This window comes from Lactuca virosa, chromosome 4 (assembly GCF_052849685.1).
Source record: "Lactuca virosa cultivar CGN04683 chromosome 4, Lactuca_virosa_CGN04683_v6, whole genome shotgun sequence".
In the NCBI taxonomy this organism is placed as follows: Eukaryota; Viridiplantae; Streptophyta; class Magnoliopsida; order Asterales; family Asteraceae; genus Lactuca; species Lactuca virosa.
The window spans coordinates 182,307,148-182,322,657 of record NC_136429.1 but is presented as its reverse complement, the minus strand read 5'-3'; the positions used below and the strand labels follow the sequence as shown (position 1 = coordinate 182,322,657).

At 32.7% G+C, this 15,510-nt stretch overlaps 4 protein-coding genes across 5 annotated transcripts; 3 read left to right on the top strand and 1 right to left on the bottom strand.

The window, feature by feature from the left end:
- The first annotated feature begins 351 nt into the window (after positions 1 to 351).
- On the top strand, positions 352 to 3,109 carry LOC145107800 (uncharacterized). Its single transcript, XM_079044752.1, has 2 exons — positions 352 to 727; positions 2,950 to 3,109. Exons 1-2 carry the CDS (start codon positions 417 to 419, stop codon positions 2,957 to 2,959), a joined length of 321 nt encoding a protein of 106 aa, XP_078900878.1. The 5' UTR covers positions 352 to 416; the 3' UTR covers positions 2,960 to 3,109.
- A 5,998-nt stretch (positions 3,110 to 9,107) lies between these two features.
- Positions 9,108 to 10,715, top strand: LOC145107798 (mitogen-activated protein kinase kinase kinase 20-like). Its single transcript, XM_079044748.1, has one exon. The coding sequence runs from the start codon at positions 9,394 to 9,396 to the stop codon at positions 10,618 to 10,620; it is 1,227 nt and encodes a 408-aa protein (XP_078900874.1). The 5' UTR covers positions 9,108 to 9,393; the 3' UTR covers positions 10,621 to 10,715.
- Positions 10,716 to 10,958: 243 nt separating this feature from the next.
- Positions 10,959 to 11,729, top strand: LOC145105415 (fasciclin-like arabinogalactan protein 14). The gene has a single exon (XM_079042527.1). The coding sequence runs from the start codon at positions 10,959 to 10,961 to the stop codon at positions 11,727 to 11,729; it is 771 nt and encodes a 256-aa protein (XP_078898653.1).
- Positions 11,679 to 14,683, bottom strand: LOC145107799 (uncharacterized). 2 transcript variants are annotated; one of them, XM_079044749.1, is made up of 2 exons: positions 14,549 to 14,683; positions 11,679 to 12,076 (listed from the first exon to the last, which is right to left on the bottom strand). In XM_079044749.1, the coding sequence occupies exons 1-2, from the start codon at positions 14,580 to 14,582 to the stop codon at positions 11,742 to 11,744; spliced, it is 369 nt and encodes a 122-aa protein (XP_078900875.1). In that variant the 5' UTR covers positions 14,583 to 14,683; the 3' UTR covers positions 11,679 to 11,741. The 2 variants fall into 2 exon arrangements, with proteins under 2 accessions (XP_078900875.1, XP_078900876.1); XM_079044750.1 differs by having other exon boundaries at positions 11,679 to 12,067.
- Between the last annotated feature and the right edge of the window lie 827 nt (positions 14,684 to 15,510).

Here is a 15,510-nt window from a genome sequence, read left to right as displayed (position 1 = left end):
ATAATAATAATAATAATAATAATAATAATAATAATAATAAAACATTTTATATATAATGAAACGAGTCATATTCAAGTCATTTTCGAATTGAAAGTTTTGACCGTAAACTAATGTGTTTAATTTCTGTGTCATTTATTTCAACCCGTTTACTTAAACATGGTAAAGTCTTTTATCCGAACTCGTTTATTTCGCTTCGAGTTGTTGTGTCGTGCCAGGTTTTGTCGGATCTAACTGATAGGGTTAAATTTGCAATTTTTTAACCAAAGAGGCCAAAATCCTTAAAAGTAGAATACAGCATGGTCCAAATTTGTAATTTTTGAACCACAAGGACTAAGACCGGTTTATCTTTACGTAGGCACGGCTGCAGGTTTCCATTTCGACTTCTCTAATTTTTCCCCAAAAGCGAAACCCTAACGATGAATTCCATACCCAGGAGCTTCTCATCCATCTTCACACGCCCAAACGTCGGATTAAACAATCTGAACTCAGATCTACAGCAATGGCGGGGTATCCGGGTGAAGATTCTGAACAACAATTTGGAGAGAGGACTGACTTATATGCAGAGGATAATGCAATCTAGTGGCATCGAACGAATGATAAAAAACGAACAGCTATATCACATCAAGAACTCAGAGAAACGAATTTTGGCTCGAAAGAATCTACAGCGTAGGCTTAAATCGCAAGACCTGGCTCGTAAGCTCAAGTCGATTCTTGTTAGAAAAGTCAGGTACGAGGATGCGGTTTTAATTGTTTTAACTTTTAAGTTTATGCAATACGTGTTTTTAGGTATTTAGATGATTGCACTTATATTTTGATATGTGGTTCATGAACGTAGACATTGATTTTGGAATATATTGCTGCAGGGTGAAATGAAAATGACCACTTAATGTCACAACTAAGATTATTGTTTAGTATGATGGAATTGAGTGGTTTGTTTCGTTGGAATAAAAAAATGTTGTTTGTTTTGCCTGGTGGAATGGAATGGAATGGACAATTCTTGAAGGAATTTGATTCCTCCCATTTTGTTAGCCAAAGGATGTTTTTGTTTTCCATTCTAACATGAAATTGTTTAAAAAATTGCTATAACCTTTTTTCTTCATATGTAACTTTTAGCAACACAAATTTTTTCAGAAAAAAAATTCACGGTTTAACAGTTAAATTTCATTTTCTGAAAATAACTAAAAAGTTATAACTTTAGTATGATCTTATTTGTATTTCAATGAGTTAATATTATGTTTAATTTTTAATCTTTGCAAGTAAAGATTAAAAATTCATTCCATTCCTACAGGCTAACCACATGTAATCATGGAATGTAATGAGCATGAAAAAAGGGTTAGGAGAACATTATATATTGACAAAATTTTTAGTAGAGATGGTGATAAATACTAGTAATAATTTGATAATATCTGTTGTACTATTAATTACCTTATTGGAGCCATTGACATAGTGAGCAAAATAAGATCCACTTATCAAAACTTAATTACTGTATAGTTATATTAGTTTTTTTATTTTTCAATTTTTGAGCTTTTGAAGTACAAAAAGGGATAATGACTTGAAAGGGTAACGAACTTTCGACTTTGTTCACATTTAGTCACTAAACTTTTTTTCGTTATCTATTTGCCATTGAACTATTGAAACTGTTCACATTTTACCCTTATGACCGGCTGTTACCGGTCATAAGGGTAAAATGTAAACAGTTTCAATAGTTTAGTGGCAAATAGATAACGAAAAAAAGTTTAGTGACTAAATGTGAACAAAATCGAAAGTTTGTTTCCCTCTAAAAAGTTCAATGACTAAATGTGAACAAACTTCTTCTTGTATTATGTTTTAGCAAATTATTTATTTTTGTTAAATTGTAGCAACATTTGTTGATGAAGAAATCTATGAAATAAAAAAAACAAAACCCCGAAAAATATATTAAAAAAAACGAAAAACCGAAACCGAAATAAAAACCAATGGTTTGGTATTTTCCAAAATAAAAAATCACAATTTTCCAATCTGATTTTGGTTTTACAAAAATTCAACTTTCGGATTTCCATATCTAAATCTCTCCCCCTTTTTATAATCGACAAATGATTATAAAACCAAAAAGGGAATGAGAAAGCGCTCAATTCAGAATTTTCTATCCAAAACTCCCCCTTTATGACATGAGAGATAGAGAGAGAGACATGTAAACACCTCTATATAAGGTGGGTTAATACCACATGTAGAGGTGTGCTTGAGAAATGTAACATTGAGAGTGTTAGTATGTGTTAATTATATAGATTTAGATTTAGATCCTTTTTTTGTAAACACCTTTCATAATCGAATGCATCTCTTAAACACCCAAATCACCGTGTTCTTTGTGTGTTTTTTAATTCCGCATGCCAAACCAATGGTCATAATTCACAGCAGTGAGAATGGTTCATTTTTTTGTAAAACCAAAATCAGATTGGAAATTTTGATTTTTTATTTTGGAAAATGTCAAACCATTGGTTTTTTATTTCGGTTTCGGTTTTTTGTTTTTTTTTAAATATATTTTTAGGGTTTTGTTTTTTTTATTTCATAAATTTCTTTATCAACAAATGTTGCTACAATTTAACAAAAATAAATAATTTGCTAAAACATAATACAAGAGAAAGTTTGTTCACATTTAGTCATTGAACTTTTTAGAGGGAAACGAACTTTCGATTTTGTTCACATTTAGTCACTAAACTTTTTTTCATTATCTATTTGCCACTAAACTATTGAAGCTGTTCACATTTTACCCTTATGACCGGTAACAGCCGGTCATAAGGGTAAAATGTGAACAGTTTCAATAGTTCAATGGCAAATAGATAACGAAAAAAAGTTTAGTGACTAAATGTGAGCAAAGTCGAAAGTTCGTTACCCTTTCAAGTCATTATCCCGTACAAAAAAAATCTGCTATTTTTTACATGTTTTTGACCATTCTAATCTGACATGATGCAGGGGTTATTGAGGGGGAATGCACCAGAGAATTGTTACGTTGATTTTGATATAACTTTTATATTTTTTTAATCAAAAAGTTTGTTTGTTTGATGCCAAAATATGTAGTTCTTCGTTTTTCTGCATATATAAGATTATCTGGACCCATCAATTTTGACTTCAATTTGAAATAAGTCTAAGCTTTATATGTAAAACCTCACACAACAAATTTAACTATAAGGCCTTTTATTTTGGACCCTAAACTTTGATATTTTTATTTTAATATGTAATGTATCTCAAGTTACTTCTATTACCAACATACTTGCACCTTTGTAACCACAATAACATTGAACTCACATTTTTGTGTTGGAAATAAAAATCCTAAAGTTGTGAGTTTAAAAAATTGGTTGCATGTAGTCGGTTTTTGTTGTTTCACACTTGTCTCTAACGTTCATTGTTGCCAACATCAGTTATAATTAAAATAAAAATTCGGATATTTTTGAAAAAAAAAATGATCGGTAAAACGTAATAACTGATATCATTTACCTATGTCGATAGTAGATACAAATGTACTGTTATCGTGCTATTTCCAGTGAATTTTAAGATCTGATCATCTCGGTCAAAGTTTTTATTTATTTATTTTTTTGACAAGTCAAATATTAATAATGCACCCTGGTTTTTATCATTGAATGAATTGTTTTTTAAGTCAATAATATCAACCATTTTTATTTTATTAAATGTTCTACAATTAACATTTTTATTCAATAGTATTCTATTTTACTACCCTTGATATATGGAAGATTTAAAACTTTATTATTTTGACTAGTTATTTTTTTATACAATATTAAATATTAATTCATAATGTTTATATGGTATTTTTATTATTTTTTATTTTTATAACAATCTACTTAATGTAATGGTGTATGATGAGATAAACACAAAATATGGATTCTAGATTTAATAGTAGTTATTTTAATTTTCATGTCTTGTAATATATTAATTTTATTTAATGTTATTGTTAATCATTTATTAATTTTATATATATTATGTATACTTAAAAATAAAATTGTGGATTAGGGATTTATAAAATATTTTATACCGATAAGGGTAAATTAGTCCATTTCTTTTTTTTTTTTTTTTAAAAAAGACTTTTAAAAATGGTAAATGATTAGAGAAGATTTAAGTTGGAACATTTTGTTTGATAAAATAAATAATTGATGTAACAAAAAAAAAATATGTATGGGACGAGTAATTGGAGATTAAGTTTGAAACTTATTTAATAAGATATGATGAAAATATACATTTTTTTTTACTGAAAAATAGACATGAATTAGCTATAAGGGTGTTTGTTTGAGTAGATTAGTTCGATCCAATATCAAGTATAAATTAGATTTTATTCAGTATCATGATGTTTGTTTGAGTAGAGTAGTCCCAACAGACATAATTAATTTTTTTTGTGACGAAACTAAAGATTTATTACTTTAAAACTAAAAATGAAAATAACATTTCATTAAATAAAAGATAAACTACTACAAACAATAAATAAAATGATAAAGCAACTATGAAATTCGAAGACAATAATAAAAATCCTAAAATAATGATAATTAAAAACCTAAAATGAAATTCGACATCTCATAACCATAAAGTTCTTCAAATTTTCCGTTTCTTGCAAACACCGATTTCAACAACCCTCCAGTCAAATAGTCATACGGTTCAAAAAGATGCTGCATATTTTTTTCCTCTTGTTTTTCTTGGTCACTTGTATTTCATCTTCCAAGAGTGCCATTTTCTTTTTCTTTTAGCTTCCATGACACATAATTTTTCCTATCAGTAGCAGTAGCGTTTTCTCTCATTCGCCTCTGCTTTGTTTATATGGGAGTGGCCAGTGATTCAGTGAGGAGATCCGTTATTTCAGGAGGCTATAAGGATGTGGATTCCGCTTCCTTCCCTTTATGTTGCCTTAGTGGCGGCGTGTCAAACACAAACTGCTTTTTAGGCTCTACGTTGAAATCTGAAATCAGGTGGAAATTGTGTATCCGAAGAAGTTGTGTATGCATTGGAATAAGATATTTTGGTCCTTTTAGATGAAAGATGAGGGGGTGGTCATCGTAATTGTTGACGTGCAACCATTTCTATTGGGGTTGATATGGTTGGTATTGGGGATAGTTTTGGATTTAGGTATCGGGAAAGGAGTATGGAAAATCTTGAGAAGCGCTTGCGGTTTTGTTACGCCGGTTTTTGTATTTGGCTTGAGCCGACTTTTTTGGATTTTCCACCGGTAAGAGCGATTTAAAATGGAATTTGCTAAAATTGGAATGAGACTAGAGAGAATTATTATAGAATTGAAAGAAAGTTAGAGTGAAGGCGTGAGTTTTGAAGTGGTTAAAAATGATATTTATAGTAGGTAAAAAGGTTTAAAAAATAAAAAATTTGAAATGTAACCTGGTCAACGATCAACAATGATATATATATATATATATATATATATATATATATATATATATATATATATATATATATAATAGTTGTGAAACCCGTATATTAGAGGGGTTGATTAAAACAAAATGTTAAACACCAAGAAGTAAACGGAAAGTTTATTTTGTATTTGAAATTTGAAATAAGTGGAAATTATGAGAAAAAATTAAAAAAAATGCAAAAAATAAATAAATTAAAATTACGTGTTTAGTTGTCAGACCAATGTACTAAACGGGTTAATTATAACATAATGTTAAATATGAATGTTTAAATTGTATTTATTAGAATTTAAAATTAAAATTTGAAATTTGAAATTAATATAGTTATTATGGTATATTTAATTTATAGAAACTAAATTAATGATATAATAAAAAATAAAAAATGAAAGTAATGACAAGTGAAAACAAATATCTTTAAATTACCACAAATTGACATTTGACAAATTGAATGAGAAAATGACATGTGTCAATAGGATTCTTATTTATTAGAAAGGATATATATATATATATATATATATATATATATATATATATATATATATATATATATATATATATATATAATTTAGTCTTTCAACCAGCTATGTAACTTGTTATCCTTCCAATTTGGCACTACCCTCTATTCAATAGCCAAAGGTACCACGATGAGTTTATTGCAAAATTCATCAAATCCGTCCACCCTAATAAATTTTAATCTTAAAAAAACTTTGTTATATATTTTATATCAAATAACAGACATGATTCTAAAATGAGAAAATGACCATAACAACATTTTTTACAAGGTTTTTCCACAAAATAGTCTCAAAAATGAAAATCGACCAAAATGGCCACATCTGCGAGAATTGTGGTCATCTGCGAAAATCTATATAGATTTTCACGGTTGTAGCATGCGAAAAATCCAACTTTTTCCTAAACTTTAAACATTCATAACTCTTTAATACGAAGTTCACTTTGGCTATTTTTTTTTTTTTTTTTTTTGCATTATGGTCTTTGTAACATGGTCTATCCATGGAAATATTACACTCCCAATTTAAAGGTCGAGAAGTCATATTTGTTTAGGTCCAAAGTAGTCTTCTCGGTGAAATATATGAAAAAAATACTCAAACTTGGAACCTTCAAAATTCTTTAATACGAACTCCATTTTGAGGTGATTTTTTTTATTGTGTTCTACATAACCACGGTTATCCATGGAAATATTACACTTCAAATTTGGAGGTCGAGAATTCGTATTTTGTAAGCTCCAAGTTAGGATGGGTTATGACGTTGGAAATTTTTTTGGAGGTCATATTAAGTAGATACTTTATTAGTGGATAACATATAACATTACACATACACTTAAGAAAGATATCTAAATATTTAAGTTACAGAGGGGGTAACAACACCGATACATCGTTTCGTAATTCCTATTAAGCAGGAGGTGGTAGAGCCGTAGAGGGTATACTATTTTAGTTCGGTATGCAACTCGATACATGAAAAAAAAATTCAAACTATAGTTAACAAATTGGTGAATCTTTTCCAAGTTAAATGACCTCATCATTGTTATCGTGTGCCGACACAGTACACCACTTTTTTGTCACATCCCACATCTACAAATCTTCTGATTAGATGTTGTTTTTCATTTCCCACATCTACAATTCACTAGTGAAATGACAATTCTTATTTAATATTTGAAATTTGTAGTCAAAGTGTATATTTTCGTAGTCAAATTAACATGATAATTAACCGGTGAAATGACAATTCTTATTAAATGTCTGAAATTCGTAGTCAAATTGACATGACAATATCCTGGTGAAATGACAATTCACTAATGAAATGAAAATCTTATTAACTGTCTAAAATTCATAGTCAAAGTGAATATTTTTGTAGTCAAATTGACATGACAATTCTCTAGTGAAATGAGAAGTCACTGGTTAAATGTCAATTCTTACTAAATGTCTGCAATTCATAGTCAAAGTGTATATTTTCATTGTCAAAGTAACATAGCAATTCTTTGACGAAATGAAAATTCAATGGTTACATAGGGGTTAAAATGGGTTAAAATGGTCATAAATTGTTTTGGTATTTCCCATTCAGAAGGAGGCGGGAGAGGACACAAATTTGTCTATTGGTATGTAGCTCGATACACTGTAGACATCCAATAAACCTCAACCATATGGTAAAAACCTACAAATGCTAAAAACTATGATGCCGCCAAAGCATGCCCACACACTATACCACACCTGTGTCATTTCCCACATATATACTTTCGAAGTTGAAGATTTACAACATATGTGACCTAAAATCTATTACCTAAAACATGGCGGACGACATTTTTCTTATCTGCTATCAGACAGGCTTGCATTCACGAACCGATAATATGTTGATGACATATGCACTATTAAGGTTGATTACATTCTAACAGGTGTTAGGGGAAAAAGGACTTGACCATTTTCGCATGGACGATATGGCAAGCCAGTCACATGCAATATATGCCATATGTTATAGTCAACCAACGTAGTCACATGCAGTCTATGTCACATGTTGTAGTCAACCAACGTTTTCTTCAAAATCAGTCATGCATTGTATATGATTTTCATGCCCTACAGAACAAAAGATCATATGTTCTATTTTGACCAAACCTAGGGCACAAAGCAACAACCACACTCTTACAACAATACCCATGATATGAATCAAGTTGACCTAAAAAAAGTTATGATGACATCGTCCAGATTAGTTATGAATGTTACTTCCCTAGTGTCCCTAAGAGCTTCTTTCATCCGCATCATGAACCAACCAGGTACAAGAGTTGATGCTATTTGTCACGTCTAGATAAAACGCTATACGAAAACTATGGTTGTTTCCATCCATAGCAACCACTATGTACATTAGTCCCCTCTTAGAGGGATATTACATAGATGATTGGTAAAATTAACAAGTGAATGTATGAAACTATATTTTATGGCAAAATTAAACAATCAATGGTAACAAAATTAAAAAAAATGAAAATAAACAATTAAAATTTAGGAAATAAAATATCTTATCACACATCCAAGAGCCACAAAATAGAGTTGAAAATAATCTAATAACATATATTCTAATGTTGGTGTAACCATGGAGGTTCGTTCTTCCAATGTCATGCAAGTATCGACCAAGCTTTCTTCGTGATCACAGATTCTGATTTCGCAGCACGACCTCTAGTTTTCGTAATCAACGTGACAAGACAATACAACTTGTTTAAAAAAAAAATACTATATTTGACCAATTTTCTAAGATGACGTCATTAGTTTCCAAAAGGATGTTATTTTGATTTTTCGAGAAAAAAAATAAAAAATTTCATTGGCCATGTCGATTTTAACAGAGGTGACATAAGAAAATTATAAATATTGTGATTTATTTTTCATTTTTAGACTATATTGTGAAAAAAACCTTAGGAAAAAAAACTATTATGGTCATTTCTCTTCTAAAATTAACATAATTATTGCTAATGAGTTTGTTATTTAATGACCGAATTCTTCATTCTTCATATAATTATATACTCAAGTTAGAAACTTTTAAACTTTATTTTATACATGTATTCTTTATACGTTATAACAAATACCGATTAAAATCATGAATCTTTAACGTAAAATACAATTTACCTTTTTTTAATATATTTTTTCATGAAGTCTATACTTTTCTCATTACAAGAAGAGTAAACGTGACCGTAGAAGCAAAGAAGGGAATTATGCCGTCAAATATAGAAACTGCACATGAAACTCCATGTAAACGCAACTGACCGTTATTCCGTTAAATAGCTTGCATATGCACTTCAATCATCCACAAACCTATGCCCATTCCATACGCTTTCTTCTTCTAAACCCTAACCCTAATCCCATCCCCCAATCCCTTCAATTTCATTGCTTTAACCCCAAGTAAGCAACAACATACATATACATGCGTATTGCACCAATACCACGACATTGTTGCCTAATTTGTCACCAAAGCCCTAAGTTTCACGAACCAATTGGTGACAAATATGAACTCCATGGAAGCAAAGACGAAGAAAAGAAGCTTGCTTGGTGGAGAGAAGTCATACGATGGTAAAAGAAGTAAACAAGACGATTGGAAGCTTGTGCATAAGAAATATGGTGATGGGATTGCTTGGTTCAGAGGTGCAATGATAGGTAAAGGAAGTTTCGGGTCTGTTTTTCTAGCGAATTTGAAGAAACCCAAATCGAAATACAGCTATTATCCACCGATTATGGCTGTGAAATCGGCGGAGGTCTCTGCTTCTGGTTCAATCCAAAAGGAGAAAGAAGTTATGGATAACATTCGTGGGTGTCCTAACGTGATAAAATGTTTTGGCGACGAGATTACAAACGGAGAAGATGGTCAAATGGTGTACAACTTGTTGTTGGAGTATGGCTCCGGTGGAACCCTAGCTGACCTAATCAAGAAATCCGGTAAAAGCTTGCCGGAAGTTGACGTCAGACGCTACACCAGGTCAATTCTACGTGGGTTAACTCACATTCACAAGAAAGGGTACGTTCATTGTGACCTAAAACCTGAAAACATATTGCTTGTAGCCAATTCAAGAGATGGTTTCACTGCTAAAATTGGGGATTTGGGATTGGCAAAACGAGCAAAACAGAGCAAGAAGAACAAGTTGGGTCCTTACTGGAGAGGCACCCCAATGTACTTATCACCTGAAACTGTTATTAATGGTGTTCAAGAGCCTCCTTCTGATGTGTGGGCAGTTGGTTGTATTGTGTTTGAGATGTTGACTGGAAAACCACTTTGGTTTTCTGAAAAAGATTTGACAGTTGATGAGATTTTGAGTCGTATTAGTGATGATGAAAATGAGTTGCCATGTGTTTCCAGCAGTATATCTACAGATGGAAGGAGTTTCTTGAAGGGTTGTTTGTCTAGAAAGGTTATGTGTAGATTAAGGTCCAATATGCTGTTAAACCATCCATTTGTAAAAGGTTTACTTGATGACAATGTCAATGAGGTTGACAAATCACAGAAAGAAGTTTTTGACATAAACAACATCACCTCATCACTAGCTTTCTCCCATGATGATGATGATGATGATGATGATGATGGAGAGTTATGGTCGTCTTCATTTACAGATGGATCAAGCTATGATGGTCTATCTTCATGGTCAGAAGGAGATGTGAACGCCATTAAAAGTGAAGAAAGTAGAAGATTCCATCAAGTACAAAAATACCCGATTACATTAACTGTTTCCAAGGGAGTTTAGCAAGATTTATTGTTAGATATTCTTATACGTGTTATGTACAAAATATGTAACATTGTAGAAATTTAATTAATTCTTTCATTGATATAAAAAGGAAACATTTTTTAGTCAGGTTCAGTTATACAATTGGAAACAAATTCCCTACAAAAATGGCACAAGAATCTCCTTTTTCTTCTATTGAAACTGTCGTAATCTTGACTGCGTTTATCTGTGTGTGACTGTGTGTACATGTACATATATATATACATACATAACAAATTAACAAATAACAACCCCTCCATATTTTCATTCATTTTTCTAGAAATTAACCATTATCGCCATTGTTGCCATTGTTGCCACTGATGCATTTTAAGTTTTATCTATTACTATACACCCATCTGTTCTTCATTCACTACTCAGATGCATTTAACATCACAACGATTTTAAGCCAATACCCATCTTTCAGTATCTTCAATCGTTATCTTTCTGAAACAAACGTGTCATCAGAGATCAATTCACGCCAAACTATAACAGTGTTGGCTGTATCTAATGATGATGAATTGCGTTTATCTGGAAAACATCAAAATGATATGCTTGATGATATCATGAGGGTTCATGTTGTTCTTGATTATTTTGATGTTGAAAAGCTACATAATTTGCAAAACGGAACTACACAAATGACAACACTATTCCAAACCACTGGTCGAGCCCTTGGCGAACAGGGTTTCTTGAAAGCTACGGTTTCCAAGACTGGAAATGTTGTCGTTAGTCCGGCGACTAGTGGAGTCCCTGTTGGGGCTATTTTGGTAAATTCAGTGTTCGCTGAGCCGTTCAACATATCGGTGCTTCATATTAGCACTGAGATCGTCCCACTCGGGATGAATTTTCCGGTTGTTTCTGATCCAAATTCAAGTTCTCGGGTTGTCTCGCTGGCCCCTACCCCAAAAATGTCAAAACCACCTGTGTACACGCCACGATGTCGCCATAAAGTGGCCCCATCTCGTGCGAAATACTCCGCACCTTCTCCAAATCCACATGGAGAATCACCACGTGAGGGCGCATCAACTGCACCCTCAAGTGGTTCTGCAAATGCACCAGCATTTGCAGAATCAAGCACCGTTGTTGTCTCCTAAGCTAGTACCATCTCATTCGAGATCCCCAACCCCAACCCCTTCCCCAAATCCACCTTCGGCTGTAGAATCACCACCAAAGGGTGCACCCTCTGCAAATGCACCGGCATCTACAAAATCACCACCTAAGGGTACACCCGCACCCTCACCCTCAGATAGTTCTGCAAATGCACCGACATCAATAATATCACCACCTGAGGGTGCACCCTCAGGAGATTCTGCAAATACACCGGTATCAGCAAAATCACCAACTGAGAGTGGAACATCGTTGGCTGCACCCTCAGGTAGTTCTGCAAGTACACCAAAATCACCGCCAATATCACCACCAAAGATTGCAGAGCCTGCAGATACTGATCAACCATCAGGCATTGGAACTTCTAGTAGTAGTTTTGTTGTTATTACCATGGTATTATCATGTATCAATTTAATTATCCAAACATAATACACAAAGTTATGTTCTTTATTGTCTTTTCTCATGAAATGTGTTATTTTAGGTATATAAGTTGTCTACATAAACGTTGATTCCAATGGCAAAATGCCCCGAACATGCATATGCGAAATCTTGAACAGCAATACGTCACTTACTATATATGTGTGGGGTATTAGATCTAGTTAATGAATTTGGAGTTTCCATTGTATATGACGCTATAATGGACATGAAAACTGAAAACTGTTATGTTACACAAACCACCCTTAGTTCATAATAATTGACATGGAAGTCCCTATGTTTCGAAAGTATCATCAAATAAATTTCGAGCCATCATTAAAACATTAAACATTTTAATATTTTACTTATCATGCACACACAGCAATACGCTTGAAACAAACATGAAGTAACTGAAATGAACTTATATCTTTGAATTCCCTACCACGGGTATTGAACTGAAGGGGGTGTTTTTTATATCATTTAAAGATGAGGGGGCAGTTGGTAATTCACATTAACGTCGCTGTACAGACTCAAAAACGAAAAAAAGAGTTGGAAAAGGAGAGTAGAGAGAGAAAGAAAAGATAGAGTGTGTATCGGTGAAGAGCGATCATAGAGAGAGAGAGAGAGAGAGAGAGAGAGAGAGTGCTCTTTTGGCTTTGAATTAAACAGGCAAAGATGGAAATTTTAGGCGAAGAACATTAATGCGGCGGAGAAATTTATACCAAAAGGGAACCCCGATATTTTGGAACAACAAATCGAAGCTAATAGTATCAATACCTTGGGTTCCAACGAAGAAAAAGATTGATGATTGTGAAACTTAACACGTCAGTGATCGGAATTTCAATTTTGGAGGAGCTGCAAAAAGGTCAGAATTGGATATTTATGTTTACTGATAAAGTTGATTCGAAGCATAAATATCTTCAATCCGTTGTATATTTGATTCCCAATTTTGCATTGAGAAATTGAAGTTGGTGTTGGGAAATCTCCAAATTCGATCTTTTTGTTAAGCTTTACACATTTTTAAAGTTACGTTTCCGGTACTTGAAGATTCTTGAAAGTGTGAGCATGTTTCGTACACTAATTCATGAGTTTACTTGGAGTTGGATAGAGATCTCTTTTAAAAAATTAAGGGTTTTTAGACAGTGTAGATGTGAATTAGAATTAGGGTTTATTCGTTTGTAGATTAGAATTTGAATAATTGGGGATTTGGGTTTTGGAGGGAGAGTTAGTTAAAACTGTAATATGCGATTTGATTCTCTGAATCAGTACGGAAAAACCCAATTGAGAGTTTCAATAAATGTGTATTCGTTACTCGTTACGTAAATTGTTGTAGAGTAGTTTAAATTCATTCAGGAAGATGTCATTTTGTAGAAGAAGCAAAACCCTAATTTAGTTCGTCAAATTTGGGGTTTTTTTAAGTGAAGTAGGAAATTTATAGTTTTGTGAGTGTTTTATGGAACCACAGCAGAAGCATTCAAGGATCAATCTTGCCGACATGAAAGATCAATTAACCAGAAAGCTCGGACCTGAAAGATCAAAACAGTATTTTGATTACTTGAAAAGGTTTTTGAGCTTAAAGCTGAATAAGATTGAGTTCGATAAGCTTTGTTTAAGAACTATTGGAAGAGACAACTTATCACTTCATAATCAGTTAATTCAATCACTTTTAAAGAACGCTTCCACCAGAAAACCCCCACCTCCTCCTCCACCACCACCACCGAAGGTTCACCATGAAAATGGATCAGTTACAGTTACAGCTCCACTTGGGATTCCATGTGGGGCCCGAAAGGTGTCATCCAATAATCGAAAGTATGTAACTGTTTTTGACACTGGTGGATTGATGGATACGATCAGATTAAAAGAACGTATGGATCAAATTACAGCAGCACAAGGTCTTCAAGGAGTATCAATGGATTGTGCTAGTGTACTGAATAAAGGATTAGACGCTTATTTGAAGGGGTTGATAGGGTGTTTTGGTAATTTCAGGACACCAGTCAAACAACATTTTGGAAGTTTGGGGAGAAGTGAAGAACACGAAGAGAAACAAAGGATTTGTTTGTTAGATTTTAGAGTTGCAATGGAAGTTAGCCCTCGACAGCTAGGGGAAGATTGGCCCTTTCTGCTCGAAAAGATTTGTAATTGTACTTGTACACATGCTTTTCAGGAATAAAACTCTGTGGTTTACTTTTGACTTTTGACTTTTAATGCAAAATTTGTGATTTAATTTAGCTTCAACATCTTTGTAACTGTAAGTAATCTGTGATCAAATCATGTAATCAAATTCATCATTATGTTAACAATTTCGAGGTAGAAGTTCATAGGGTATAGAAATTTACATATACATATATTTACGTATATAACTATATATAGAGGAATAGAGAGAAAGATGGCTCACCGGAACCATGCACCGTATTCTGCCACCAGTTCATCGGCTGTTTTGGCCGCCTTCGATGGTAGACGGTGGACCATTTCGATCCTGTCTCACCGACGTCGTTTATATAGAGGGGAAGTATGGGTTTATGTATGTGTATCTAATGATACGTGGTTTGTTTGTGGTGGCTGATTTTGCTTTGTTAGTTATAAATTATTCAAAATCGTGACACGTGGAGGAATGCTATGGGTGCAATGCTATATATTGATAGTTGTTTATGAGTAGGTGTTTTGGTGTTACTAAAAAGCCCCTGAAGTTCTTTTGGTTGAACTTTACATTACCTTTACTTCAAATTCACATATTACTTGATTAGAGAATTTGTTTTTTAAGTGTTTCCATCGGGTATGATTCATTCCTAAACGGATTTAATCAATGAATGTTGATTTACCAATCCTTTTTGATGTCGTTTTGATATCTGACTTGATTAATTATTTTCGAAATTGGTTTTGATTGGTTAAATTTTAGCATTTGTTTTTTGAAATTATAGAAACATCATCATACATGTAAAATACGTGAAATACTGAAATTGATGTGCTTAATATCAGTCTTAATGACCTCTTAAAACGCATTATAACAAAAGGTAATTTATTGGATTAAATATAACATCATGCCATCCTATCCCTTCATCACATTCTATAAAAAGTAGATTAATTTCTAACAATAATGCAAATATCAAAATGGTCGACATCATAATAGAAGAATTTTTAAAGGGTTTAATTGGACACAACTCAAAACATAGGCAGAAAAATTATAATAACACAAAACTTAGTATCTACTCTTGTAATACAAATAACCATTTTGTTTGGATTCATTTGTTTTGCTTTCGATGGAATCCAAAAATATTAAATCGTAAGATTCTAAAAAAGATGGTAAACTATAACATGTCTATTCGTCTTAGGGTTCATATAGAAGGTCCTTCGTCAAAC

Bases quoted from the DNA above. Each gene is read 5' to 3' on its own strand.
- LOC145105415 (XM_079042527.1), top strand. From the start codon at position 10,959: ATGCATTTTAAGTTTTATCTATTACTATACACCCATCTGTTCTTCATT.
- LOC145107800 (XM_079044752.1), top strand. From the start codon at position 417: ATGAATTCCATACCCAGGAGCTTCTCATCCATCTTCACACGCCCAAAC.
- LOC145107798 (XM_079044748.1), top strand. From the start codon at position 9,394: ATGAACTCCATGGAAGCAAAGACGAAGAAAAGAAGCTTGCTTGGTGGA.
- LOC145107799 (XM_079044749.1), bottom strand. From the start codon at position 14,582: ATGAACTGGTGGCAGAATACGGTGCATGGTTCCG. The intron at 12,077-14,548 runs GTGAGCCATCTT...ATGGTTGATCAG, and splicing joins GAATACGGTGCATGGTTCCG to TATCTGCAGGCTCTGCAATC.